The sequence below is a fragment of the Ornithodoros turicata genome, chromosome 8 (assembly GCF_037126465.1).
Source record: "Ornithodoros turicata isolate Travis chromosome 8, ASM3712646v1, whole genome shotgun sequence".
Lineage (NCBI taxonomy): Eukaryota > Metazoa > Arthropoda > Arachnida > Ixodida > Argasidae > Ornithodoros > Ornithodoros turicata.
Window position 1 is genome coordinate 4,545,164 of NC_088208.1, and position 16,725 is coordinate 4,561,888.

At 45.6% G+C, this 16,725-nt stretch overlaps 1 protein-coding gene across 4 annotated transcripts in view; it reads right to left on the minus strand.

Annotated features, from left to right (window-relative positions):
• The window catches only part of LOC135366411 (WD repeat-containing protein 75-like), a 61,719-nt gene extending 49,576 nt beyond the window's left edge, over positions 1-12,143 (minus strand). The window contains exons 1-2 of one of the 4 annotated variants that reach the window (XM_064599093.1): positions 12,125-12,143; positions 10,156-10,296 (exon numbers count right to left, since the gene is read on the minus strand). In XM_064599093.1, the coding sequence (XP_064455163.1) occupies positions 10,156-10,214 (59 nt within the window). In that variant the 5' untranslated portion in view covers positions 10,215-10,296; positions 12,125-12,143. The other 3 variants (XM_064599094.1, XM_064599092.1, XM_064599095.1) reach the window with 3 other exon arrangements.
• Positions 12,144-16,725: the final 4,582 nt, after the last annotated feature.

The following is a 16,725-nucleotide window of genomic DNA, read 5'->3' on the forward strand; positions in this document are numbered from 1 at the left end:
GAAGCACTTGTGTAAGCCGAAACAAGCGCTGTTTTTTCGTCGTGCAGGGGTTCATGTGTGAAATGCAAACCGACGGATACTACGGATGGATACTACGGTTTTTGCTGCCGAGAGGTAGAGAATGCGTGTGAAAAGCAGACAGACGATTGCATCAGAACTAACGAATATTTCAAAATACTGTGCCTTGACACCGAAGTACTGCAAGTGTCTTTTACATACATCCGAGAAACCGAAGAGCATGGCAACATACACGGCAGCGCCGTGTGGTCTTTACGCGCTACTTGAACGGAAAACCTTTATTTCTTCAGGAACAGCATATTATAATTACTAGTTTGTTCCTGGAGGGTTAAGTAACCTGTGGGCATAGATGTATTTGTAGGTTATACTCATGTCTCTATTGAGTCTCATGTGAGGAGTAAGTAAGATAATTTTCATCAGTGTCATTCACTTGAACTGTGTTCATAACTTTTTAGTATACTTCTTAGTGACCACGTTTCCAAATGTCAACTAGTAATTGAACCAAGATTGGGATCTAACACTTAATTAACTCTGTTTTGCTAAACGGAGTAGTACTTGTAACTCATTCATTATCACGTCACCCATTAGATGTCACCAACTAACATTTGTAAAGAAGGACTTGAGGGCTGACTTCAAGTATTATCAACCGTTGATCTGGTTTCAAAGTTAACCATGCACCATTGGTGTGCATAGTACTCCAAAATGGCTAAATAATTTATTGCATAAGTTCTCTATTACTGTAATTGAGATGTACTTTTGTAAAGTACTTTTGACAGCCCGGCAAATAGAAACTGGCTTCAGTGTACACTACAAATGCATCATAACATTTAATTGAAATATAATATAAGAGCAGAAGCAACATATTGTCACAACTCAAACTATATCTTTCTTTTTTATTGTCCAGAGATTTAGGAAACAGAGTAGGACTTCCTGCCCTCTGATGTTTTGACGTACTTGTAGTTGGAGTTGTAAAACCTGCAACAAAATAAACAAGAGACATATAAACAGTTTCGTCTTTCCCTTTTGAATTTAACAAGCTAGTTATATTTTACCATTTGTTCACTTTTGCATTCTCTGTTGTTGAAAAGATTACAGGAACAATAATGCTGCAGATCGAACAATGACCTGTCATCTTGATGAAGATCAGAGCATTTACTCACAGAGCAGAGGTACTCACTTTAGCGAGAGAAAGGAGAAATGGATGAAGCGTCGTAGACCTGCTACTTTCTGTTCCTAAAATCTCTTTTTTCACACGCACAGTGCCAGCAAGACACACTTAAAGGAAGCTTAATAAGATGGTTAATATAAGCTTAAGCGTTACATAGACGACGGTACTTGTCGGCAGACTGCATTCGCAGTGTGAATCGATCTGAAACCGTACTGAAGCATGTCGAAAATAAGCTTGCCAGCCTTACTCTGTCCGAGCTCACAGCAGTGTACTAGTTAGTCCACAACACAAAGGCAAAGGCAAGACAAAGGCAAAGGCAACGACACAACTGCACTACCAATAAGCAGAACTGCATTTACTTTTCAAACCACGACCAATCAAACAGGCACTGTTCTGCGTACGCTACTTCTCCACTTCTCATGTTTCTAACTTTTTACTGCTCACGTGTAAAGGGAAATGTTGGGAGCTTACTTAATCACATATTCGTCCTATAGAGCTACATAACCGGCCTACTCCATTCCTGTTTCATTCGTCCACGTGGCACCTCGTCTCTGAAGAGTAGACGCCGCAGCGCGTGCGTGGGGCGCAAGACACGGCGCTCACAAGGACAACTGCGCCTCAGCGTGTTAAAAAGACGCTGAGAGTATACTTACTATATGTCCTCGTTTGTCTGCTAGGTGAAAATTTCCGAAATTCATGATGTGGACGCGTGATGATGATACCAATGTGTCTTCGTTCTGGGATTGAGAGGAACTTTTATGCTGACTTTTTTTACGTCCAAACCGTTTTGTTGCGAACCGGTTACCGCTATTATTTTTTTACGGTTCTGCTCCGGTTCGGGTTCAACAGTGTCATGAAAAATTTGCAATTGAAAAAATTAACTTTGCACTTTGGTACCCTAAAATTAAATTTGTTGATGTTGACAATGTTGAGTACGGGACAAGTAGGATAACATAAGTTAAATGGAATACGTTGTCGCTATATTATAATTTATACATGTGTGACGCCTGTACATACCTAAGACGACGTGTTGAACTCGTCACCTCGGTGAAGCAAAATCACTGGTTACTGAACGGCAGTTTCCTTCGGACGTCTTCGCAATTCGCCTTCTACGGCATCTTCTTAGTCATCGGCAGCAAAATGAGCTCAGCACACACGACACGACTGCTACATCTAATAACCGAGTGTTTCCAACCACATTCGTTTTCTCGCACTCTCCTCTTGAATCTTGTGGTAGAAAACACCCGCCGCCGATGGTGAACGAACGTGATTTTTGCATCCCCGGACACCAAAACTACACCAGGCATATTTAGGCCTCTCGAATAATTGACACAACAACCACGAACATGTCATTCACTTCTCTTCGCGCGACCAACACGACCACCCACGACGTAAACAATAAACGCGATAACACAGACTGCCTTGCAGATGGCCCGGCGGATCGTAGCTCGTAGCGGCGAAGTAGCTGAATGCTTTATTAACGTAAAAGCTATGGAAGTGAGCGTCATTTTTAAAATGGTGTTTAGCTGTAAGATAATGTGCCGAGTCCTGGACCTGAAACCCAAGTTGCTCTTTTTCGCCGTTCGCTGGCAGCACCGTCCATGTTCCGGAAATCTTCAAAATATTTATACGTACAAAATATGCGGAATTGAGAAGTAATGCTTTCTGTACCTTATCAAACAACGACGTTGTGCACGACAGTGGACAAAAATATGGGGGTTATTTTTCACTTTTCGGCCCCTTTAAATTTTGAGATTGGTCCGTTCAGTAGAACGCTTATGGCACGTTTCCGGAGGGGCATGACTTTTGCTTGAAGCTCAAACGTCCATTACTGTGAGTGCTTGAGGCTAATATTTTGGACTTGGTATACGTGTACCACCACAATTAACTGCATTTACACTGTTTCATCAAGCACGAACGTAAAGCCTTCAGCTCCGTGATTTATATCTCTGGGGCAAGTATTCTTGGTTGTGTGCTGCAGAACGAAGGTGGCTTTATTTTACCGCGTGATTCTTATGATATGCTAATTTTTTTTAAAAATAGGCATTCCATGCATCGCCTTCATACCAAAAACAATGAAAAACATTGCACATGTTCATGATTTTACTGCATATTTAGAAGATTTTCAGTGCATAGTTGTATACATATTTAGGGAGTTTTCAGTGCATATTTATACGCACTCTATACATCACCCTTGAGCCCCAAGGAGGAGAGAAAATGTTATGGTGGGAAGGGCATTGATTAGAATGGCTGATTCGGCCTGTTGGTACATTTCTTCGTATGGGAAGGGTGTTGTTTCTTATGTGGCAAACTGCTGCATTTGTTCAAGGACTGTCAGCTGTGTTACAGACTGTGATGCCGAAGGTATGTCCAGAAGGGCCTTCTGATACAGCACCTGTGACTCAGGACTAGAGCGCGCATTTTCATACAAGTGTACGTTTTTTGCTCGACATGGTTTCGTATCTGGACGATGAAAAAAACACTTTTAGTCTGGTTTGGAACTGATTAGAAGGGTTCTATAGTGCATATAAATGCATATTTTGCATATGGCATATTCCGCATGAAAATGCACACATAGTGCATAGGTATATTGCCATATTTCCAGATGGCCGGGTACAAGAGCCTTGACCTTTTTAATGAAGGTTCTGGGTCTTTTTCTGCAAGAATTTTGGTCAGAATAGAATACTTTCGATGTTTTGGTAGGATGTGGTGTTCAGCACCAACACTGGCTGCTCCACTGCGCAAAATACCAGCCACCAATGTTCCGAGATCTTTTCTTACAGCGGAGTTATTCGCACGGCGTCTGAGTGTGCTTGCCACATGTGCACTCCCGGTAGGCCAAACTTCTCCTTCACCGCTTTCTTTACCGTTACAAACAGAGGCAGTGTTCGAATCTCAATCTGCACTGTGGTGCATACACTGCCGAAAGCATGTCCTCAGCATGATCCAAGCAGTTTAAATGCCAGCTTCTGGGTGCTTATGTTCGGGTGACTCTGGCACAGGTGCAAGGGTAGCTATTTCCGAGTGCTAGGCCACACTTTGTCCACATGAATTTGCCCCAAGTTTTTCAGGAAATTTACACTTCCCAAATGAAATATTTTGCGTGACAGTTCCTGAAGGTAGTATCATATGAAGGCATGTTTTATATGTAGGGTTCCGGGTTTTCAGAGTATTTTTTGGCAAATTTGGAGGATGTTTTTTGGATGTTTACTGAGAACTGAGTTTTTTGCTGTTTATTTTTCATGACTGAGTTGACATCCTGAATTCTGAGAAAAAATGACAGCTGTGACACGGCATATCCACAAAAGAATTGAGAAGATGCCTCGCAATAGCATTTGAGCAGATGAGCATTTGTGCTGTTGAGCCTATTTATAACAATATTGTAGGGAATGTAAAATCTGATCGTTATAGCGGAGCTCTCATTATGTACGAGCTTTCACGAAATCGCCAGCCGGGATCATGTCAACGAAGCAGAACGGCACAAGTAGAACGCTGCTCAACATGCATGTTTGTCGAGAGCATTTTATCTAGCTCTAAACTGACACAAATTTGTGTTGAAAGCCTTTCCAAGGACAACATAGCCGCCAATACCAAGTGCCGTTCCGCACCTTTTAGGATTGACAACTTGGTCCATTGTTCGTCATCCGGTACCATAGTCGTCATCATTCTCATTGCATTCTCCTGCAATGTTTGACTGCATTGTCGATTAGAAGGCGCGTCGTCCACGTGTAATTAGTTGGTGCGTGTTTGGGTGGCGACACACAACTGTCTGCCAACTCACAGTTTGTAAGGCACGGTACTTCGCAACCAAGTTTTTCAGCAGTACAAAATTCGTCCGACTGCGTGTGCGACTTCAAGGCGAGCCGTGTGCCTCTCCTTATCAAAACGTGTCCCAGAACTGCAGATGCCATTGGTGCACGCAGCAATCCAGAAGAAAACTTGAGGGAGAGAGAATGATGTGGAGAGGACGCAACCTCCTCCACTTCTTGCTCCTCCCTTTCAAGTTGCGCATCTAATCCCCATCAGTTATGCACGGCTAAACGCACTGAGTTCTCACTTTAGTGCTCGTGGAACCAAGGCCCTTGAAAATGCCACCTTCGCCTGTTTTCAGTTAAAAAATAGAATCTTACTTTCTGCATTTTACCGGCCACCAGGAGAATTCTAATCGCTATACGCTAGGAAACACTTCCACGGCTATCATTATATCGATGTCTTGTTTACATATAGTACTTCAGTAGGGTGAGCTGACGGGAACCAGCAATTTCATCGGAATATCAGTGTTATATCGAAGATCATAACAAACGAATTTGACTGTATTACGTGCCATGACTGGACACTGCAGCTTCAAACAGCGTCATACAGTGTTTTACGAGTACCAAAGGTCATTATGACATTAGTAGGTAGTCATAGAACACTGTATGACACTATCTGGAGCAACGGTAGTCGCACAAAGTCGAGTCATGACCCGTATCTTGAAATTGGTTATGGAATGTCATAACGACCATCAGTAGTCAGAAAACTCTTTATGACACTGTTTAAAGCAGCGGTAGTTGCATAAATTCATTACTCTATCGTTAAAATAGCGACATAATGTCTTAATGACCATTTATACTACAAACTCTGTACAAACGCTTCCGCATTAAAATAAGCAAACTTTCTTTAAAACAAAGTTAAAATCGCGGCGGGTCGGTGATACATCCTAAAATGTGTAACACCCTCATTGCAAGAACAACAACAACTTTATTTTCGACCTTGGAGAGTGGGGAGTTTCATCGCAACAGGTGATACTCTACCCCATTGCTGGGTGGAATGGGGGAATAAAATAACGAGCCCCTTCACAATAACGATCGAAGTCCGATGGTGTCCAGAAATGTCAGAAGAGCTTTGAGCGCAGAGCATTGCTGGGCTGGATTGGGCCAGGGACCAAGCAATTTCGATAGGGAGAAAGGGCGAGAGTCCAGCTGACGAAGAGACTCGGAGAGTGTGGTTCGGGAAGGTTGGTAGTGAGGACAATGAAGAAGAATGTGCTCCAGATCCTCAAGAGCACCACAGTGGCAGCAGGTGGGAGAGTCAACTTGTCTCAAGCGGTAACGCCACTGAGCTGTAAAGGCCACATCGAGGCGCATTCGGTGGATTAATGCAGCATCTTGACGAGATGTGTTTCGTGGCATGCGGAAAGAGAGCGTGGGATCAACTCTGTTCAACATAGAGGGGGGAAGAATGTCGGTTGTCCGTTGGCGGGAAGCCAGGGGTGTCACTAGGCGTCGCAGAATTGAACGGCGGTCTCCTCTCAGCAGAACAATACGGGTCCGTTTCCGATACGAGAGTGCTGCTTCTGCGGCGCTGTCGGCCTGCTCGTTCCTCACGACACCACAATGGGCTGGGACCCACTGGAGAACTAGCCTGTGGCCTGCGGCGTAGATAGTGTGGTAAGCCATTAACACGTCTGTGACTAGGGGTGCGGATGGGCCTCGTATGCCGGAATTTTCAATTGCTTGAAGTGCAGATTTGGAGTCTGTAAAGACTGCCCATTCCCGGGGTGGAAAATCAGCGATGTGTTGTAGAAAGAAAAGGATGGCATAGAGTTCCGCAGCTGTGGAGGAGGTTGGATGTGAAAGGCGTCTTCCGTGCACGACGCCTTCGGATGGAATGACGAAGGCTGAGGCGGACTTGTTGTTTCGGGATGCGCCATCAGTATATGCTGCCGTAAAGGTAGAAAACTTCTCGACTACCAGAGCATGAAAATGGGCTCGGAGGACTTGAGGGGGGACCTGATCTCTTCTTTCCAGAAGGTTTGGGAGGCGTACAAAAGTGGGCGGTACCGGGAGAGACCAGGGGGCTTCCGGCGGTATAGTGTCCTTAGTTATGAAGCTAGTGAGAGTCTGGCGTGTCCTCTGCGCTAGTCGATAGAAGTCGCTTCCAGGGCGATATCGAATTTTCCTGAGTAGCGGGTGGCGGGGAATGTGAGCACGCAAACGGAGGTAGTGCCGAGCCGTTTCCCGTTCACGGAGAACTTCAATCGGGAGCTCACCCGCTTCAGCCACTACTTGCCGTGTTTCAGCCATTCTTGGAACTCCGAGGCATCGACGAAGGCTTCGAGCAAACAGGGATCGAAGTGTATTTAATGAAGTTGTTGATATCCTGTGCAGAATAGGAAGGCTGTAAAGCACAGTTGCCCTCACCGATGCCGCGTGAACCGCGAGCAGGGAACGCTGATCACAGCCCCATCCTGAGCCAGAAAGATCTTGAATTGCGGGGAGCCATCGCTGCACTTTACTTTCAAGGTGTTTAATGTGCCGAGCCCAGCGCAAGTCCGAGTCGATTACCACGCCAAGGAAGCGGTGAAAGCGTACCGCTTCAATCTTCTTTAAACCAAGCCAAAGAGGGAAACTGGCCATAGCTTTACGCGTGAAAGGGAGCTCGACACACTTTTCTGGTGAAAGGTCCATCCCGAGGTGCGTGAGGTACGTATCGATATTGTTTAAAGCGAGCTGGGCAGGCGGCGCTGGAGAGCCGGGCGTGATTTTCCTACTGTCCAAAGGGCGACGTCATCTGCATACACGGAGAACGACACTTTGCGAGGAATTACTGATTGTAGGCCGGCCATCACCACGTTAAAGAGTGTCGGGCTGAGAATGCTTCCTTGGGGGACTCCTTGAGGAACAGGATGCTGAGGGCTTTGGCCTTGGGACGTACGGACAGTGACAGTTCGATCCGTAAGGAAGTCTTGGAGCCAGATGAAGAGCCGACCGGATACTCCAAACGAGCGCAAGGCGTGCAGCACACAAATGTGCGAGACGGTATCATATGCGCGCTTGATGTCAAGGAAGACCGATCGGACGATCCGTCGATGGGCTCGAGCATGTTGAACTGTAGAGACTAGGTCGAGAACTGGATCCATGGAGCTTCGATGGCGACGAAATCCAGCCATTTCGTGAGGGAACGCACGTTGTTTTTCGAGCCACCAGTCGAGGCGATGCAAAACCATTCTCTCCATCAGTTTCCCCATACAGCTTGTCAGGCTCACCGGGCGAAAGGAGGATAGGGCATTTGGGGGCTTGCCTGGTTTCAGGATGGGAACAACCAATGCCTCCTTCCATGTATGTGGTAAAGATCCTTGTTGCCAAGAGGTATTATAGACATGAAGGAGAGCTTGGAGTGACCGCCCGTCAAGGTTTCGTAGGGCGGCATAGGTGATTTTATCGGGCCCAGGGAACGAGGCGGCGTTCACAAGCTTCAACGCTGCCTTTAGCTCGATTAGTGTGAAGTCGCGGTCCATAACTTCCGGGGGACGGGGCCAGTCGTGGTGAAGTTCAGCCGTCAAACTGTGGACAAAACTGCGGTGTAGGGGCATGGTCGAGGCAGCCGCCGGAGTCGTTAGTACCACACAGAAGTCCGTCGCAAGCGTCTGCTCGTCTACACGCTGAACGATAGCCAAGGCCGCGAGAGGATTCTTTTGAGGGGGCGCCTCCTTCAGAGATCGGATTGTCCGCCAGATCTTCGTGGCCGGATTGAACGGTGAAAGGTGGTGGAAAAACTTACGCCAACGCTTCCTGTCCTCGTTTTTAAGTTCTCGTGTTACTTTAGCTTTCATCCGGCGGTATTCCACAATGTCCGTAAGTTGCCCTGTCCGACGAGCCGTTCTTTCTGCTCGGCGACGTAATGCTCTAAGGTGATTAATAGCGGGGGAATGGGCGATATGGCCTGTTACCCTTTTAGACATGACCACCGCGTCCTGAATACCGCGGGTAATTGCTTGAGAGAGAGCCTCTGGGGACATACCGGTGTGCACAGATGTTCTGAGGCCCGCACGAAAACGTCTCCAGTTTGTGAAAGAAATCAGTCCAGCAGTGGCTGAGAGGGGCAGTCTGTCGTGCGAAATATATAGAGGAAAATGATCGCTACCTCTAGTTGCAAGGAAAGACATTAGACTCATTGCACTCATTGCAAGGAAAGACAATAGAAGCACAGGAAACGATACGTTTGTCTAGTTTCCTGTCCTTTTATTGTCTTCCCTCGCACCGAGAGTTTTAGAGTTTTTATAAACTTTTTATGCACTTACATGTACGGCTAACTAAATGGGAATTTTAGAGAAATTTAACAGAATGAAATAGTGCAAACAAGTGGCTGTTCAAAGAAAAACCCGATAATATCCAAATTCTCAACCAAATAAATCGCAAAAGACTTCGTTTTGCAAATAAGGCCAGAAAGTATGGAATCCAAGATCTAATAATGGGCATATATATCTTTTGAATGCCACGTAGAGCTTCAGAATTTGAGCCTCTCTGCCTGGTAAAGACAGATTACAGTTGAACCTCTACATAACACATTTGTAAATGCTGGCTCTTTGTTTCGTTAAATAGAGAAATTTGTTACATAGAACACTCCAAGTGAAACAAAAAGATGGCTGCTGCCACTACCTGGTCCGCGCGTACCGCAGAACGCCATTTGCCATCAACAAAAGCAAATTCGACTTCGCGAGAAAGCAACAATCCGAAAACAGGTGCGAAGAGGCCCACGCGCCGGTTTCGAAACGGCGTCAGCGTACCGAAAATTACCAGCAGCAAGCGGCCGCACATCTACATGCTCCTTTTACCCTTTTATGCTTACAACACGTGACAACAGCAGTAACCAACGAAAACCCGTGCGAGGTCAACTGAGAGGGAAGGTTCTTCCTCCTCCTCCTCCTCTTCTTCTTCTTCGTGGTAAAGGGGAATGACAGGCGCAGAAGACTTTCGTGGGCCAGAGACTTCGTTAAATAGAGGCGACCAAACAAATTTATTTCGTTAAATCGGGCGCAAAAATACACTGGCGTCTACTGGGACACATACGAGTGGCGGGAATTTTGTGTTAAACGGAGGATTTCGTTAAATCAACGTTCGTTATTGAGAGGTTCAACTGTGGTTGTTTCTTTACGGGTCATTCCACTGGTGGTGAGCGAGTAAATGAGAATGAAATTAATCACATACGTTGTGGAGCTGTTTGTCTTGGAGAGGCAGGTGAAACTGCAAGTGGCCCGGTCGACCATTCAGCACAAGCTCTCCACTGTGAGTGTCGTGCAAGAGGCCCACATTGGATTCCTTGACCACATGATCGGGTCTGGTCATGCCCTGCAACCAGAGATGCAGTGTCGATCGCTTCACAAGTAATTTATCCTGAAACTCTAGCTGCAACCTGTCGATAACACGGCTCGGGCTTGCAAGCACGACCAATCAGGGAGACTGCCATGTGTCAGTTATTGCAGCGGCAGTATGCGAGACAATGAAATTATCACTGACCAGTGAAAATTATGCAAAATTATTGAAGTACGATTGAAGTCGCAGTACAATTGGACGAAAATGATGACAATGATGTTCTTTCATGCCATCTCGCGAGCTCAGTGACCACTACGACATTTAGAGATGCTCGCTGTATAAAAGGGATCTATTTGGTGCAACTTCGGTTGCGTGCAACCGTAACAGGAACACAGCTGCAGCATAAAGTTTCATCCCATGAATCCACCCTAAGATCATTTGTCACACATGTCTGCACTATATCATAACTTTGTGAGGAAACAAACATAGTCTATTAATTGACTCAAGAAGCAAACATGGGCCCACCTTATCGAAACTGACGGACACTGCTGTACAACATCACTACTAAGACAGTGGTTGCAATTTGGAAGGTTTCTTGAAATTTCAATATTTTAAAAAATTTTTAATACACACAGCTGTATTTAACTAAACAAATTCGATGGGTGCCCCCACCCCTGCACAATGTTCTACCATACCCTGCCAGGCTTCAGAGAGGGTTACTTCGGGGTTTGCGGCAACAAACTCCCGTATGTACCCACGAAGGTCATCACACTGGGTGATGCAGGCAGCCTGCATGAATGCGACTACGTTCTGATGACTTACCCTTGTCCCTAGATACTCCGATAAGTTTTCCTGGAGCAATTTGGAATCGTATGTTTTAGCGAGATTAAGCATTTCTAATGCGACCGAAATATCAGGGTTTTCTAACGAATCCGAATAGAAGAATTGGACAAGGTACTTAACTGCTTCAACACTATATCCAACAATCGTATACGATTGTGGATGGTGGTTGAAGACCTCTTTGAGCACAGATGACCTTGCTGCGAGTATGATCTTGTGCACACCAAAGGTCTCCGTCTCTACGTGAATAAAGTAGTCAACGAATTCGCCATTAATGCAAAGCTGCCTCAGGTCTTCGACTAAGTTATTTCCGCGCTTTACGCGCTTATGTTCATTGATGATTCCCCAGTATGTGGATAATTTTAATTGGATTTTTATACTTTTAGATATAATGCTGCCCCACTTCACCCTCATTCGAGCCAACATTACTGGTCTGAAAATTTCAAAATCTTCGAAACAAGAAATTGACTTAATGTCTAAGACGCGATCTTCAGCCAGAATAGTAACTGCGTACTTCCCTCTAACACTTGTGCTTTCGGGACTGTGGAGTAGCTCTAGGTATACTAGTAGCTCGGTTCTCGTAAAACGGCGCTTTTTTTTCAAGATTAATTTCCATTTTCTATCTAATTCTTCTGCCTCAAGCATTTGCGGGCTATCGAATTCAAACCTCTCGCCTTCAAGGGTTTCCGTACAATGTGGAAGCTCCCACTCATGCCTACTAATTATCAGGTTAGGAGCGCTATTACAATAGCTTCCAGTGAGTGGGCGCTTTGACATCGTACGGCTACGGGGTAGGGGCGGTAGGGGCACAACCGCGGGCCTAATCGAATGTTGTTCGCAAGAGTGCAGGACCTCTTCTTCTTTGGTAAGGCAGATGGGCAGAATATAGTTTAGTAACGATCCCGCGGCTTCTACGTAGACAAAATGATGAAAAATACATGCAATTTTACTACTACGGGCCAAAAATTGTTACCAATTTGCAAAATTTGTGAATAAATATCAGTTCAACAGTTCACCAGCTCACCCTGTTAAGACCACTGATCTCTATGTATAAAGGCTGGATCGCGCATCGGAGAGGGACTCGTGGGGGAGAGGCGTGCCTTCGGGTCGCCATGTTGGTGGGCCCTAAAGTGCTGTGTGTGCCCATAGAAAACAATGGGAGGCAACAGAGATTGTGAGTATTTATTGCGCTGCAAGCATTGGTCGTTGTTTGTCATCACACAATTTTGTAAGGTGCCAGTATACTGATGTATCCTAACAGTGTTTCACAAGTGTCCTGCCGTTCGATTCTTAATTATCCTCGTGAAGGTGAAGTGAAGAGGTCCGTGTAGAGCGGCGCGCTTTTCAAAAGGTCAGTGGATTTTCCGTTTTTGCATAAGCCGATATGGAGAAGACACCGGAAGCAGAGGAAATGATACAGTGCGATAAATGTAGGCGTTGGATGTACGTGGACGAAACAGAGTTTGATAACTACGAACAGGCTCGCGCTTTCAACGCCCGCTTCGAGTGTAATATATGCGGAACATTCCAAAAACTGGAGAAACAGATAGAAAACCAACACGCATTGATCCGGAAGATCAAGGAAAACAATAAGACCCTAGAAAGCAGGAACTAATCGCCGACAAGCAATCAATGGTGGACAGGCTCACCACGCTAGAGCGCGAGAACGACAAACTCAGGAAGGCAGAAGCAGCTACAGAAAGCCCAACAGGACAAAAAATCGTAGACCTGGAAAACCGTATGATTGAGATCACTACGGAAAATGAGACAGGAACTAATCGAAACTCTAATGAACAAAGTAGAAGTCCTAGAAAAAGAGAACTATATAAACTCCAAGTATCGAGCCAAAACAATATGGCGACAAATCAGGAAAACCGTAGCGTGGAAAGAACCCAAAGCCCAACAGGTGGCTCTACCGAAATTGGGGTCAGTCCAGAAGAGCGTCAGGGCCCGCTTGCACGAAACAAACTTAGTGTAATACTTAACGAGTTCCCCACTTAGTGTAGTGCCGGAGCCGTAAGTGGCTTGCACGAAACTTCTACAACACTAAAGTGGTGGCGCTCGCTCCGCGCAATTTAGGACGCTGGCCAAGGGTCCTAGGAGCACCCTAAACTACCGCACTAAAGCTTAGGACTAACATGTCGGCCGCTATGAACCGTGTATCGAAGATTCGTCGTTGGCCACAACTGTATCTCGCAATACAGTACGCATTTTCCTCGCAATACTAACAACGTCTCATTTCCTTATGCTGTGGGTGCCGTACGTGTTGTGCTTTTCGTTAGCAACATCTCTCAAAATGATCGCCGCACGCGAAGTGCCTCTCACCGGCACTGCCGTTGGCGATAAGTTCCCAATCATCGAGCAATTCGAGACATACTTTGGGCCACAGGCTTTACTTTATTTAACAAAAGCACGCAACAAGTGACCTAACTCGTTCTTGCAGCTACAATGATAGTACAATACCTTATTGTGGTTCTACAAACTGTTTACGTGCGACGGCAGAAGCAGACGACCCAGAATCCAAACATGCCGTGACGCACGACTTCCTGGGATGAACTCCGGAAGTTCTCTTTCTACCAATGAGAGCCTCCGAAAACTGCTACTGCTCGTAGCCACGATCCACTTTAGAATACTTGACTTAGGGCGGTCGTCGAAGTGTTCGTGCAAGCCACTTAACCGCAATCCTAAACTTAGTGCACTAACGCGTTAGTGCAACACTTGCCAAGTGTTACACTTAGGATTGTTTCGTGCACGCGGGCCCAGACCAATCGCCCACCCATGAATCACCAGACGGCCCTGAAGCAAAGCAAGGAAGTCGTCCTAATAGGAGACTCCAACCTAAATAGGTTAAAAAGACCGCTGTTGCGAGAAATAGCTGGAGACAAAAGGGTAACCCTGCACGCAATGCCGGGCGCAAAAGCAGATGCCATACTCCACGAAATGGACAAAGTGGATACGGACGTGGGACCCGACGGAGCTTTCTTCGTACTCATGGCGGGATTAAATGATGTGTTAGACGGACAGCAGCCTGACAGCATAGCATCGAACATCATAGAAAAAGCTACTCAATGGCTGCAAGATCACCCTAATCACACAGTGGGAATCTGTTCGGTACCATTCACCCGGGAAAGGGGTCAAGAAATACGCGACAGCATAAAGCGCGTCAATAAAAACATGCAAGCTGCATGCCAAACGACACCGTGCATGTTATTCCTCAACAACTACCACGTGCTAAAGGGAGCTGAAGCGTCGGGTATTCACTTTTCGCCCGAAGGCAGCGGAAAGGTAGCGCAACAACTCGCGCAAGCGATAGTGGCTTTTTTAGACGAAGAGAGCCACATCAGACCGAGACGCAACATAATAAACAACGAGAGACGTCAACAGTACGCCAGGCGGAACCCCCACCCTCGACCTCCCTCATGGATCCCAGTCAAAAAAAAGGAATGGGTCCAATTGGAAATTTGAATTGGTACCAATAGGACTCAACTGGACCAACACGAAAGCCAATTGGATTTTTTAATTCCAACTGGATGTCCAGTTGGAAATTTTAAAACCAATTGGGAAGTCCAACTGGCTCCTTGGACTCCAGTTGGACAGCCAATTGGAAAGTCAAGGTCCAATTGGAAGCTGAAATTGGAATCAACTAGACCAATACAAAAACCAATGGGGACCAACTGGGCACTTCAGTTCCAACTGGGCTGCCCAATTGGAATTCATAAACCAAATTCCAACTCCAGCCGGCTTCCTGGCCATATTAGTTGTACACTGCTCAGTCAATGTTGAACTGGATAAGCCATTAGACGCTGGAGTCACATATGGTTCATGCTAATTGGTAACTGAAATTCCAATACTCATACTTCAGAAGGAAAATAAATCTAGTCTGTCACATCACATGTTTCAATTGACCACCCAATTTGACAAACTGGGCCTTAGTTACTTTGTAATATTTAACTAAGGTTTAATTTCCTAAGTTCCAATTGGACACACCACCATTGCGAACTGGAAATCCAACTGGCACTCCCAATTATTTTTCAAATTTTAAACTGTCATCATGTAAACGTTCCATACACGTGTCGATACGCGGGGATGGTGATTCAAAATATATAATTAAACAAACTAGTTTGTGCATCACAAAACACCCAGATCATCGTCATCAATTAAAATCAATCAACCCTCCGAAGAAAAAAAAAAACGGCCGCCATGTTGATATCCAGCCGATATATTGCAGCCATCCTTTTTTGTTCATTTCGTGATACCAATTCTTGACCTAGTGCAGCCACAATTAACTTGAAAATACCGCAATAATTAATTAGACGTATATCAGTAAAAGCAATTTATTTTGATCTTGTTCATATGCAATGTTCGCTGCCATTTACGAAACTGTGGTGTAAAGCGGCTGCCTGCAGGGCTGCTACTGGCACTTTTGAATACGCGAGCGACCAACGGCCACGAGAGACGCGGTGACATCTCAGCCGCGTAATTCAGTGTGTTCGTGATAAATGACTACCCCTGAATACTAACCGTGTGCTCGTAAACTTTAGTATCCATGCCGTCGTCGACGTTATATGGTTATACTGACAGGACAGACCCGGACGTCAGCTTCGGCTACCACCGCCCAGCGATCCGGACTCATAGAGGTATGTTCGCCTTTGTTGTTTTTCTCTTTCTGTGACGCGCACAGGGGCTGGGTTCGCATGCCTCGTTTTACAGCATGAAGAGCAAATTTACCGAAACCTAGTTTTAGCTCAACTTGATATGTGCCAAAGGGATAACGAATCACAAGTCCCAATGATTGTGATTGAGTGGCATGCAGCATCAACGTTACCGCGGCTAACAGTTTGTCAATACGACAAGCTCGGGGAGAAAAATAGGGCAGCCTCATGAGTAACTTTTAAAAGTAAAAGCATAAATGGGTTTAACAAAAAAGAGACAAGGATCATAACGAGGAGGGTATGAGGATCCCCAACGCAGGGGAAAAAATGGTTCCCTTAAACAGTAAAGAGAAAATATGTACCGTGAAGTCTACAGATTGGTGGGCACCCTGTTTTTGTCCAAAATTGTTGTGTAGCCGCAGCAGTGAGCTCCTGTATTGTTGATTTGTTAAATATTTGGGAACCACAAGTGGATCCCTATTCATAATTGGGTATGTTTTCAGAACCACAAGGGACACTGAAGTGCAGGAGTGAAGAGGCACACAGAACTGCACCCAAGGCTACAAGGTGTACCCCCATTGGTATCACATGCAAGTGCTATACAAGACTGCTGTGATTTACCCCCTTAGCATGATGATCTAGCACTACGAACGGGACAGAGAGAAGAGACGACAGGATAGGTGCTAGACTTTCAACAAAAGAATTTATTGGCATAAGACTGTCACTCATCATTCTTCACTTTGTCCCACATATTTAGGAATTTCACTTCGTTATCAAACAAAGTGATAGAAGCATGACTTACACACTGATGCTCGTTTTTTCTTATTTCGAACGCCTCTATTGTTTCCCTGGTACACTGATCACATGGACGACCTTTTATCCTCGCATCCGAGAATCACGGAGAACAGCCACATGTGCTACAATGCACAGACAAGTGACCGGACGGGGTACCTTCAGGGTAGCAGCATGCTCC